Raw genomic sequence first — 12,911 nt, forward strand, 5'->3', positions numbered from 1 at the left:
TGAGGGTTTTCCTGACTCCAGAATCGATAGTTGTGCCTGTTAACTACTCCATGTAAATAAAAAGTAGCTTCATCCGAAAAGAGTATGTTGAGTGGAAACCCATTATTCTCGTCACATCGCCTCATTATTTCCTCACAAAATTGCAAACGCCTGTCATAGTCATCTTCCAAGAGCTCTTGGACATGATATACCTTATATGGGTGGTATTTTTCTGTTTTCAAAAACCTCCCAATCGTACGTCTAGACGCAGGATTGTTTTGGGCTAATGAAACCGTTGACAAATGTGGATCTTCCTGCAGAGATACGGCAATGTCCAATTTCTGATCTTCGTCTAAAACATGTGACCGGCCACTTCTGGGCAAGTCCTTCACTGTACCATGTTCTTCAAATGTGTGTAAGATCTTACTCACAGTAGCCTGGGAAATGCGATTTTCCAAATATTTTGCATTAAATAAAGTACACACGTCACTTTGACTCTGCATTTTATCCCCACATCCCAACAATATCAAGATTTCGATACGCTGCCTCTCTGACAATAACATTTTTGTTTATCAAATTAAAGAAGAACACTTTGAAGGTACCCAATCAATAAAATAAACATATATTATTTTCAATTTCACCCAGAAATGCCAATTTTAAAACTGTGCCAAGGCAATAGTTCTTATCAGGGCATTCATTTTGGTACAAAAAATGCAACAACCTTTTTCTCTTTTTGAGGTACACTGCTCAACAATTGCTTGGGATGGAACTAATTTTATGTGTAAGTTTTTGGTGAAAAAACAAAATCCACAGAATGTTGATGCTACATTACGTTATCAGTTTTACACATAAATCAATAAAATTTGTTGTGGTGCCTGGCCTGGTTGGTCTGTTCTTAAAATATGTAAACTTTTCGAAAGTAGGTACTGGTGATCCTTAGCAATTGTTGAACAATGTACATCATCACCACTCATTTGTTTTTTGCAACGTTAATTCACACGTAGATAGCACTAAGTAGGTATTTCAAACTTTTTTTGTTTTAAAAGAGTTTTTTCTCATTTCGTGGTAACCGCATGAGTAAAAAAAATAAGGGGTATGGTCAGATTCCATTTTTTACGAGCTTTTCAATGAGCCCATACACGACATAGGCTTGCATTAAAAAAAAAGTTGGGGAGGGTTGCAGCTACGGGGTTGAAAAAAAATATATCATTTTATTGCCAAAAAATGCCTACAACGTGAAATCAACTGACGTGTTTCAGCGTTTTTTCCTAAAATACTGGTTAAAAAAGATATTGATTTTATTCCGGACTTTTGCGCATCCTTGTATACATATGTTATAACTATAAGAATATCAAGTAAAATGAAACCTATTCCCTTAATTTATACGCCATTGTAACCTTGAGACCACATCTGTCCCCTGTTCAATTTTGTGCGTAGTTAGGGTAGGTACGTACGTCGACATTTTGGTTCCAAAGTTACTGTCGTATTTGATGGCTATAATTATTGCATGAGAAATACCAAAGCTGCAGAACAACGTCGTCAAACTTTAGCAACATCTACATAATTGATATTTTATTTGATGAAAATATGACAGTTCCAACCATTCAACAAAAATTTTTTACAAATACTCACAACAAGGCTGGGTTCATTTCAATGTTGAAAGAAAAATTGACTGCTGAAAATATATTGGTAAAACGAGCTAATAATGATGCTGATGTATTGATAAAATTGAAACAGCAATAGAGCAATTCAATTTGACAAATACAACTATTGTTGTTGGTGAAGATGTAGACTTACTCGTATTATTCACTGCTCGAACTCCAACTGAAACTATTTTCTTTTCAAAACCAGGGAAAGCTCAACATCAATCGGAAATATATTCATCAAAAAGCTTATTTACTTTTGCAAAGTGTCAAAATCATGTACTATTTTTACACGCAATAACTGGCTGTGATACGACATCTGTATTTTACAGGAGGGGCAAAATAACAGTTTTCAAACTGTTTGAAAAGCAAAATGTTGTTCAATGTGCTGAAGTTTTCAAAAATAGTAATTCAACTCGACAAGAAATTATCACTAACGGCATTCGCTTTCTCCTTTCTATGTACGGAGCTCCTAAAAAAACTAGCTGTTTAGATAAGTATAGATATGCAGGTTTCGTTAAAAGTAAAAAACAAGTACAGTCACCTTGTCTTCCTTCAACCTCAGTTGCTGCTCATGAACACCTTTTTCGAGTATAGTACCAAATTCAAGTGTAGCTTGGTTATCAGCTAGACCCTACAGACTGGGGTTGGAAGTTGGTCAACAATTTATTACAAACCGGTCCATACTTTACTTCCACCTGCGCCGGAAAAAACTGCTGAACACAATTTTTTGCAACTGCAAAAAGGGGGGCAGTGCTAAATGTGGTTGCAAAAAAGCCAGACTGTTTTGTTCTTTGGAATGTACACCTTGTCAAGGCCGGTCGTGCTCTCTAATATTGAATCACCGACAGTGGAGGATCCGTTGAATTCCAACGAGGCGACATGCGATACATCGCTATTAACGCATTTTACATGTACTCAGGATGAAGATGAAGAAGAACAAGAACAAGACAAACAAGATTGAGAAGAAGAACAAGAAGAAGAATTTGAAAGTTACGACTAGGTATGATGAAAAACTTACCGTTTTGCTGAAAATCGCGAAAAACTAATTTTTTTGACCTTAGACCTTGAATAAATTTTTTTCCATATAGGGGAAAGATGGACAACTTTCATATTTCATTTCAAATCATATTTTGGATAATCTTAATGATTTTCAGCTAGGTGGGAATCTAGGTTTCCAAATATGGTTGACATATGATATAAAAGGTCGCCTGTTGATCTTTGTTTCCGAAAGTCATATTGATGATCGCTTAAGATGTTGAAGGATATGGTAGTTTACGACTTTTTCCATGATTTTTAATATCACTGATTGTATGGCGATATATATATATATATATATATATATATATATATATATATATATATATATATATATATTTTAATGTTTTTTTTCCAACAACCTCACATCAGTTAAAACCGACAAAAGTGACGCCACAGTTATTATTGGAAAACAGGAATTAAGTATGAAAGTGAACAAATATATAACGGAAAACGATTTTAGCACGATGAATTACGATCCAACCACAAAATATGAAAGAAAAATTAATAGCCTAATAAAATCCAACAAACAGATCTTTAACAACAAAGCATTAAACAGATACACAGTCAACAACCCAAAAGCACCAAAACTCAACGCACAGATAAAGATACATAAGGAAAATAAACCTATAATCAATTTCACCAAAACACCTTCATACAAAATTTCAAAAATCATAGCCGACGAACTGAAAAACAAAATCAACAGGAACAACGACCACAGCATCAAAAATTCAATGGAACTCACAGACAGAATCTCTACGACAAATGTCAACCCGTCATATCTGAGAAACTAAAACACCAAAACATAGACAAAACCTACATTAACCAAATGGAACACAGTCTAAATACAATACTCAATTGAAATTATTTCGAATCTGAAGGGAAAATTTATAAACAAACAGATGGATCCCCACTATCTAGCATTGTATCCGAAATATACCTGCAAACCATAGATGAGAAAATCTTAACAATAATAAAAACACATGATGAAAAAGGAGAATGGTTCAGATACGTTGACGATGGACTGTACATATCACAAAACAATGGAATAAGAATATATCAAATAAAAAAAGAAATTAACGAAATGAATCAAAAACTATGTTTCAGCATTGAGGAAGAACACAACTCAAAACTTAACTACCTGGACATAACCATCGGATATAACTACAACAAAACAAAATTTCAAATGGCAATATACAGGAAACCTACACAAATAAGCTCCACCATACCCGCAAGTTCAAACCATCCACCATCACACAAAATGGCTGCCTATAACGCATTCTTATACAGAATGTTAAGGATACCACTTAGCAATGAAGTCCGAAACAAAGAACGGAAAGTCATATACCAAATAGCGAACGAAAACGGATACACCCAAAAGACAATAGATAAACTAAAAAACATAATCAAACAAAAAATACAGAACAAGGATAAAGCCACCCCAACAGACAAAACAACACAACAATGGACAGAATTTACGTACGTAGGATACTAAACGAAAAAACTAACAAACGTCTTCAAACCACTGAACATCAACATAACATACAAGCCAAGATAACACAAAAAATTAACAACTATGAAAAAGAAGAAGACAAAGACCAAAACGGGATATACAGTATACAATGCTCGGACTGCAATAAATTCTGTATCGGCCAAACCAAGAAAAAACTGATCCAAAAGTACAATGAGCACAAAAAGGCATACATAAATCCAATAGTATATAAATCAAACCTCGCAACACACGTCAAACAAAACAAACATAATTTCCCCCCACCAGAGAACATAAAACTCATAAAACAAGTCAACAAGGGAAACCGCATGGACATTTGGAAAAACTTGAACATCCATAAATTTAACAGTCATAAATCACTTATCGAGGAACAAGTACAAATCAAAACACAACAAGACCTCACATTCAATATATTAAACAAAACCATACACATTCCTAGAGAAGATCTAACACAAAGAAGAGTACCTGATGCAGTACAAATACAGACAAATTTACCTAAAGTAACTGAAATACCTGAGTTGAGACGCTCTGACCGTATAAAGAGGCAGACGACAGGATGACAGGTTCAGTTTGAGGAGTGCTTAGAAGATGACAGTACGACCAGCAGTCGAAAGCGCTTGCAGATAATCAATAAAGCTTCAAATCCTTTTTGTAAAATTGAATATTATATATATATATATATATATATATATATATATATATATATATATATATAATATATATATATATATATATATATATATATATATATATATATATATATATATATAATCTAGAATGCAGTCAATCTGCTGGAAAATAATTCCATGAAAATCAAAAAACAAATAGATAAGTACTTTTTGATCATTCTCATATTGATTTCAATTTAAGAGCCACCGGTATACAGCTGTTTCAGCCTATTGGACAGTACCGGGCAGGCGGACCTCGATTGAAGACAAAATGAGAAAAAACCAAGAAAGTACTTGATAAAAATAGCTGCGTAAACGCAAGCGAATTATAAGTGGAACCACCTATTGGTGTGACACCCAAGTCAACTTGGTACTGACGATGCCCAATAGGCTGAAACAGCTGTCTACCGGTGGCTCTTAAATTGAAATCAATATGGGAATGATCAAAAAGTACTTATCTATTTGTTTTTTGATTTTCATGGAATCATTTTCCAGCAGATTGTCTGCATTAACCTTTCATGGATAGGAATATGCTGAACTGGTTTTTCCGGGTATTTGATCCGTGTATGTGATATTATCTCTAATTTCACCGACGTTTCGACAAAATCTCATTTGTCATTATCTAGGTGTGCTGTTACGTGTTCAGAAGTTTGTTGACCCTGCTCAACTCACTTCTTACTATACTTGTAAAATGGTATTCGTTACGTGTTCAGAGCTAGAGGTTCCTAAACTCTCTACTACCTACTACTTGTATGTTGTTGAGTTTTACCTGAGTTCTTCTTCTTCTTAGTTGACCTCATCTCCCCGTTAAGGTATCAAATATGAAATCTGAAGTTTTCACGGGTAGGAATATGCTGAACTGGTTTTTCTGTATTCAAGAGAAATAAAGAAAGCCAGAGCACTAGATAAATCTATTTTTTATTTGTATGAAACATGGGTCAATGAGGGTCATACCGTTTCGAAGGTTTGGCAAGATCAGAACATTAAAAATGGAAGACAAGCCTGGTATGAAAATTTCAGTTGAAAAAGGTCGTCGTCTTATCATCACTCACATAGGCAGCAGTGAAGGATTAGTGAAAGACGGATTGATGGTGTTTGAATCGAAGAAAAATGGGGATTATCATCAAGAAATGGATGCCACGAAGAATGGTTTGAAAACATACTTGTAAAACTTCCGCAGAGATCCGTAATAGTAATTGATAACGCAAGTTACCACAGTAGACGAGTCGAGAAGCTGCCGACGTCGTGTTGGAAGAAAGCAGATATTACTGAGTGGTTACAAATGAAAACTGTTCCTTTTGAATCGACCATGTTAAAAGCGGGGCTCCTCAACTTGGCTAAACGTCATAAGTCAAAATTCGTCAGGTATGTCACCAATGAGATGGCGAAGACTAAAGGAATGTCGGTTCTTCGGTTGCCGCCTTATCACTGTGAATTGAATCCAATAGAGTTGGTTTGGGTTCAAGTTAAAGGATTCATCGCAAGGAATAATGAGACCTTCAAGCTGTGTGAAGTAAAGAAAGACCTATACAGTGCTCTGGAAACAGTCGACCAAAAAGCTTGGCAAAAAATGTATCAACAAAACAATCAGAATCGAAGCAGAGATGTGGGATCTGGATGATCGCATAGACTCATTATCAGAAAAAATTATTCCAGTTGTCATCAATCCTAATGAAACTGATTCGTTCAGTGAAGAATCACTCAACGAATCTGTAAACTTTTTTCAGATTAAAATTATCGCAATGTCTTATTCGAAGTAAGTATAAAAATCTATGAAATCCAATGAGGAATATGAATCTTCATTTCCAAACCAACAAGAATATATAAAGTGTATCTCTTAGTGCAGCCATACTTTTCTACTTCCTGAAAATGTAAAAGTCGAAGCCGAAACGTTGAACAACGCAAAATTTTTAACGCGTATCAACTCGAAATCAGATGTTCAAATTTCTAACCGCGGAAATCTATTCTATTTGTATACTTATGTGGTGATGTTTCGAATACTTTATCCATCTTAACAATTCTAAATATTAAAAAACTATTTCAAATATAAATTGTCCTTCCCAAAATAAAATATTCAAACATAATTAGTTTTTAGCATATTTTAATTATTTTCTGATCATACAGAATATATCAATGGAAAATTTATATTAATATCCCCAGTCCGACGCCTATTATTATTATCTTAAACGTAATATCAGAAAAAAAAATCGAGCGGTTCTTTTGGCGGTATGTTCACATTCTTTGTTGGTGTTTTCGCGTTCTTTGTCGCATATCCCCATTTTGATGGCTCGTTAGCGGCGTCCTCAAGGGATATAGAGTGTAGACATATCTCAATGATTTTGTGGGTGAATTGCAGTGCTATTTGCTTGAGACGACCATGTTGCTTTCTTTGATATAGAAACATGTTTGCATTCTTGAAATTCTTTTACTCTCAGACAATACTGAAGGAACTATAGTGTGGGAATAGTGGGCGGTGCCTTTCCCAGGAAATCGACTGTGGAATGTGACGCAAATTGTCCAGCCAGTAGATTTGCTCAAATTGAAAAGTAGGTATGGCTTGATTGAAAGACCCTAGAGCTTTGACACATTATTCGTATATATTTGTCATAAAAATTGAAATGATTGGATGATGACTTGGTCCTCACCTGTGTTTGGAGTAAAAGCATGCTTGACTGAGGGCTAGTAGTTGTGGATGGCTGCGCGCTCACAGCCACAAATGGCGTACTGCTCACGTCACCTTGAACCAAGAGTTTGTCTGTAACAAAAAAAAAACTTCGTCAGATGTTTTCGAGGCCTTAGTGCGATGGAGGGGATATGTTTTTCACAGTGTGAAATACTCAGAAACGAATATATAGAGGAGAAACTGAATCAAATAAAAAAAAACGTGTGCGTCTCGCAACGCCCGAGAGAAGTGATAACGTAAACTAATCTAAGTTGAACTTTACTGGAGTTTTTTTTCCCAACACCAAATCGTTATTTTACACCTCGACACGTGTTTCGATCACCAAGTGATCATCTTCAAGAGGAAGATAAAACTAACAACTACTCAAAACTAAAGCTACTTATACTAATCAGGTACATCATACAGGTAGGTAATCAGTAATACCACCCATACAAGTGTACCACCCTAAATTAATTTTACAATTGGCCTTTCTATTATTTACAATATGCCCTTATGTATGTTTAAATGTTACAGCTATATATAGAACAATTTTCAGCTATATAGAATTAGTTTCACAATATTGCCTATCTAAATATATTTACAATGTGTCTTTTTGTAGTAATCAGTAAACCCAACAATATTATTTCAACAAGCTATATAGTATGCTCTTTGGTATAGGTCCGTGATCGTTATTCATAATATTATTATGTTTACTTATTTCTACACTCTCATAGGCATCTAGTTGCCTGTTGTTGTTAACTTGTCTAACTAATCTTAAAGAAATGAAGTCTATGGAATGGTTTTGTTGCAAAATATGATGGGCGACTGCTGATTTTTCAGGTCTTCCATATTTTAAGTGTGCTATGTGTTCCTTATATCTCACTTTAATAGATCTTTTTGTCTGTCCATAATATTTTGCATCGCAGTCCTTACATTCAATTTCGTAAATTCCAGACTTTTCCGAATTCTCGACTTTGTCTTTTGGACTTCCCAAAAGGGTCTGCAGTGTATGACTTGTTTTAAAAACCACCTTCATACCTAGTTCCTTGAAAATCTTTCTAAAGTTCTTCGTATATTGGTGGTATGGAACTGAGATGTATTTATCTTGGTTTTTGTCCTTTCTGAAAGTCGAGATTTCGTTCATTCTTAACCTAAACTTCTTTTTCCTAATTATGTCATCTACAATACCCCTCGGGAAACCGTTAGTGGCTGCTATTTCCTGTATTGTACGTTTTTCTTTTGTGAACCTATCATGTGTTAGAGGGAAAGTCAAAAGACGATGCACCAAAAAATTCAACCCAGCACGTCTGTGCTGTCCACGGTGATGTGAACTGTCAGGAATATACCTGTACGTGCTTGTTTCTTTTCTAAATATATCGTATTCTAACCCTCCATTTTTGCTCCTCATTACCAAAACGTCAAGAAATGGTAGTTGTCTATGAGAGTGTAGAAATAAGTAAACATAATAATATTATGAATAACGATAACGGACCTATACCAAATAGCATACTATATAGCTTGTTGAAATAATATTGTTGGGTTTACTGATTACTACAAAAAGACACATTGTAAATATATTTAGATAGGCAATATTGTGAAACTAATTTTATATAGCTGAAAATTGTTCTATATACAGGCTGATTCACGGTGGATGGCACATTAGACATTTCTGGTGAACCAGACAACGGATCACTTTGAAAATTTAATGGAGGGCATATTCGGACATTCTCTAGCCAACTAAAATATTTTCGACAATGCGGTGTTGCCGCTTCTATTAGAAAGCAGTAGCAACTTTGATTTTTCAAATGGAACACTCTGTATATAATATTATTTTTGGAATCTCCAACAATTGCCCGACAACTTTTCTTGATATTTCCCTATACCTATCTGTTACCGTTTTCGAAATAAAAATTAATTTCAATTTTTTTCTTCGAAAATCATGACTTCTAAAAATGCCGATATCTTTTAGTTAAGAAGTACTATGATATCGAAATTTGGTTTGGAGTTAGGTAATACTTGGACACTTCCCACACGTCAGCCTAATCTCCGTTACTTCAATACAGGGTGGTAAAAAAATACAGTTTTTCGTTTGCTTGAAAAAGTTGCTGAAATTTGATTATTTTAAATGAAACACCCTGTATATTATTGAAAATTCGGAAAGCTGCTGAAATTTGCTTCCTTTCTATGTATATCATACCTATACCTAACTAGTCAAGTTTCGGACTTATGAACATTTATTTGTGAAAATGTTCCTTCAGAATGGTATTTCCATTCGGTATTTGGTAAGCAGGCCATGATTACTATTTGACAATAGCGTTGTGACATTCTCCTAATAATATCGACATTTTCGTCACTTCAGAAGTTGCAAATACCTTCAAAACGATGGAACAAAACTATTCAAACGAAGTTTTTATGAATTTGTTTATTATTTTTGGACAGTGTGACAAAATTATAAGCAGAACATGTAGAAAGTTCAATGAAATGTATCCGAATCTACCGCCAATGAACCTCAAGAAATTTAAACGAATTCAGAACAATTTCAATGCATTTGGATCAACTTTAAAAGCACCAAGAAACTTGCCTCGACCCGTAACTTTCGAAGACAACCAGATTAATGTCAGCATATTTTCACGCATTTCCCGAGTCATCGATAAAAAGTGCTGAAGAAGATTTGGGTATGAAATATTCATCGGTTCAAAGAATCTTGCGAAGACATAAAATGCATGATTATAAATTCACTAAAATTCAAGCAATGAAGCCTCAAGATCCTCAACAGAGAGTAGAATTTTGTGAAATGTTGTTGACACGCATTCAAGAAGATCCACTTTTTTTAAATAAAATTATTTGGACTGACGAATCGAAATTTTCGAGAGAAGGGACTTTCAATAGAAAAAATCGTCATTATTGGTCCAGTGAAAATCCTCACGTCACAAAAGAAGCCGGATTTCAAGAAAAATTTAGTTTTAATGTCTTCTGCATGTTGATAGACAACAAATTGAGGTACGTGATATACGAGGAGTCATTAACATCCAGAAGCTACCTGAATATTTTGGAGAATACTGTAGACAGTTTCGTGGATAATCTGCCACTCGAAGATTATCGAAACTGTTGGTACCAACTAGACGGAGCTCCTGCACATTGCACAAGAGAAGTGAGCGCAGAACTGGATAGACTATTTGAAGATCGGTGGATGAGGCGCTTGGGACCATGGAATTGGCCAGCGAGATCACCCGATCTTAATCCATTAGATTTTTATTAGTGGGGAATGTATAAAGAAAAAGTTTACAAAATACCCGTGCGTTCGAGAGATGAATTGTTAGAAAGGATTGCCCAAACATTTGAAGATTTGGATCCCAACGAAATCAGATCTGCCACCACCCGCAGATCTGCAGTCAACACCCGCATTTTAAAGTGCTTGGAAGTGAACGGCCAGCGATTCGAACATATTTTGAAATATTCCACATGATTGTTTTACTTTTTTATAATTATTCATATCAATATTTCCAATTTCAAGTTTCTTGTTGCTTTTTTAAAATTTATCCAAACATATTGAAATTGTTCTGAATTCGTATAAATTTCTTGAGGTTCATTGGCGGTAGATTCGGATACATTTCATTGAACTTTCTACATGTTCTGCTGATAATTTTGTCACACTGTCCAAAAATAATAAACAAATTCATAAGAACTTCGTTTGAATAGTTTTGTCTAACTTGTCTAACTAATCTTAAAGAACTGAAGTCTATGGAATGGTTTTGTTGCAAAATATGATGGGACACTGCTGATTTTTCAGGTCTTCCATATTTTAAGTGTGCTATGTGTTCCTTATATCTCACTTTAATAGATCTTTTTGTCTGTCCATAATATTTTGCATCGCAGTCCTTACATTCAATTTCGTAAATTCCAGACTTTTCCGAATTCTCAACTTTCTCTTTTGGACTTCCCAAAAGGCTCTGCAGTGTATGACTTGTTTTAAAAACCACCTTCATACCTAGTTCCTTGAAAATCTTTCTAAAGTTCTTCGTATATTGGTGGTATGGAACTGAGATGTATTTATCTTGGTTTTTGTCCTTTCTGAAAGTCGAGATTTCGTTCATTCTTAACCTAAACTTCTTTTTCCTAATTATGTCATCTACAATACCCCTCGGGAAACCGTTAGTGGCTGCTATTTCCTGTATTGTACGTCTTTCTTTTGTGAACCTATCATGTGTTAGAGGGAAAGTCAAAAGACGATGCACTAAAAAATTCAACCCAGCACGTTTGTGCTGTCCACAGTGATGTGAACTGTCAGGAATATACCTGTACGTGCTTGTTTCTTTTCTAAATATATCGTATTCTAACCCTCCATTTTTGCTCCTCATTTCCAAAACGTCAAGAAATGGTAGTTGTCTATGAGAGTGTAGAAATAAGTAAACAATAATATTATGAATAACGATAACGGACCTATACCAAATAGCATACTACATAGCTTGTTGAAATAATATTGTTGGGTTTACTGATTACTACAAAAAGACACATTGTAAATATATTTAGATAGGAAATATTGTGAAACTAATTTTATATAGCTGAAAATTGTTCTATATACCGGGTGTCAACGAATCTATTAGACAAGTCATAATTTCTAGACTATTAGGAGAATTGAAATGAGATTTGGTATAGTTGAATGGTATGTGGAGAGGAATGTTTTCACATATTTTTCACTTTCCGGTCACTTTCGGTTTCAGCGGAAATGGCTCCGGTTCTGAATTTTCAAACGGAACACCCTGTATATTGTAACATTTTTGGATTTCTGAGACAATTCTGGATCAGAAACTGACGTAAACTAATCTATGGACCTCAGGTGATATCAGAAAATTGCAATAGCGGAGTTTTAGTGACTAGTGTGTTGAATATGAATGAGACAAGTTTACAAAATAACATTTTCGTGTCTAACTATTATTTTTCAAATGGCGACCATTTTTTGACAAGCAATTTCCGAAAAAAGGATTTTTTGACGAATCTAACGTTACTAATTTATTTGTGATTGGATCAACAAATTTAACAGATTTAACTAATAATTTCAGCGATGCACTTAGATTTTTTGCAATATCCTAAGTTCTTGAAAATTCCACTATAGTAAATTTTCAAAGTGCATCCCTCCTTGTTCAAGACACATTTCAGCTCGTTCAATTGTTTCTCTCAACACGTTTTGTAACATTTGAGGCGATATACTTCTAAATGCCTGTTGAATCCTTTCTTCTAAGATTTCGAGAGTGGCTGGGGCTGTTGCATAATAGACCCTTTCTTTTACATATCCCCAAATGAAGAAATCTAACACAGTCAGATCCGGTGAGCGGGCAGGCCACCGTACTGGACCGTTGGTTGCAATAACTCTATTATTAAAATGCTCTATTAAAAAATCAAGTATGTCTCTG

The 12,911-nt window shown here is 34.8% G+C and overlaps 1 protein-coding gene across 2 annotated transcripts in view; it reads right to left on the reverse strand.

The window, feature by feature from the left end:
- Hr38 (Hormone receptor-like in 38) overlaps positions 1-12,911 on the reverse strand; it is a 155,877-nt gene that overhangs the window by 44,411 nt on the left and 98,555 nt on the right. For both annotated transcript variants that reach the window (XM_074176633.1, XM_074176634.1), the window contains exon 2: positions 7,484-7,593. In XM_074176633.1, the coding sequence (XP_074032734.1) occupies positions 7,484-7,593 (110 nt within the window). The remainder of the gene's footprint in view (positions 1-7,483; positions 7,594-12,911) is intronic.

Source organism: Leptinotarsa decemlineata, unplaced genomic scaffold (genome assembly GCF_025532065.1).
Source record: "Leptinotarsa decemlineata unplaced genomic scaffold, Ldec_3_MD MMD2_tig00001973_RagTag_RagTag, whole genome shotgun sequence".
NCBI classification, from domain to species: Eukaryota; Metazoa; Arthropoda; class Insecta; order Coleoptera; family Chrysomelidae; genus Leptinotarsa; species Leptinotarsa decemlineata.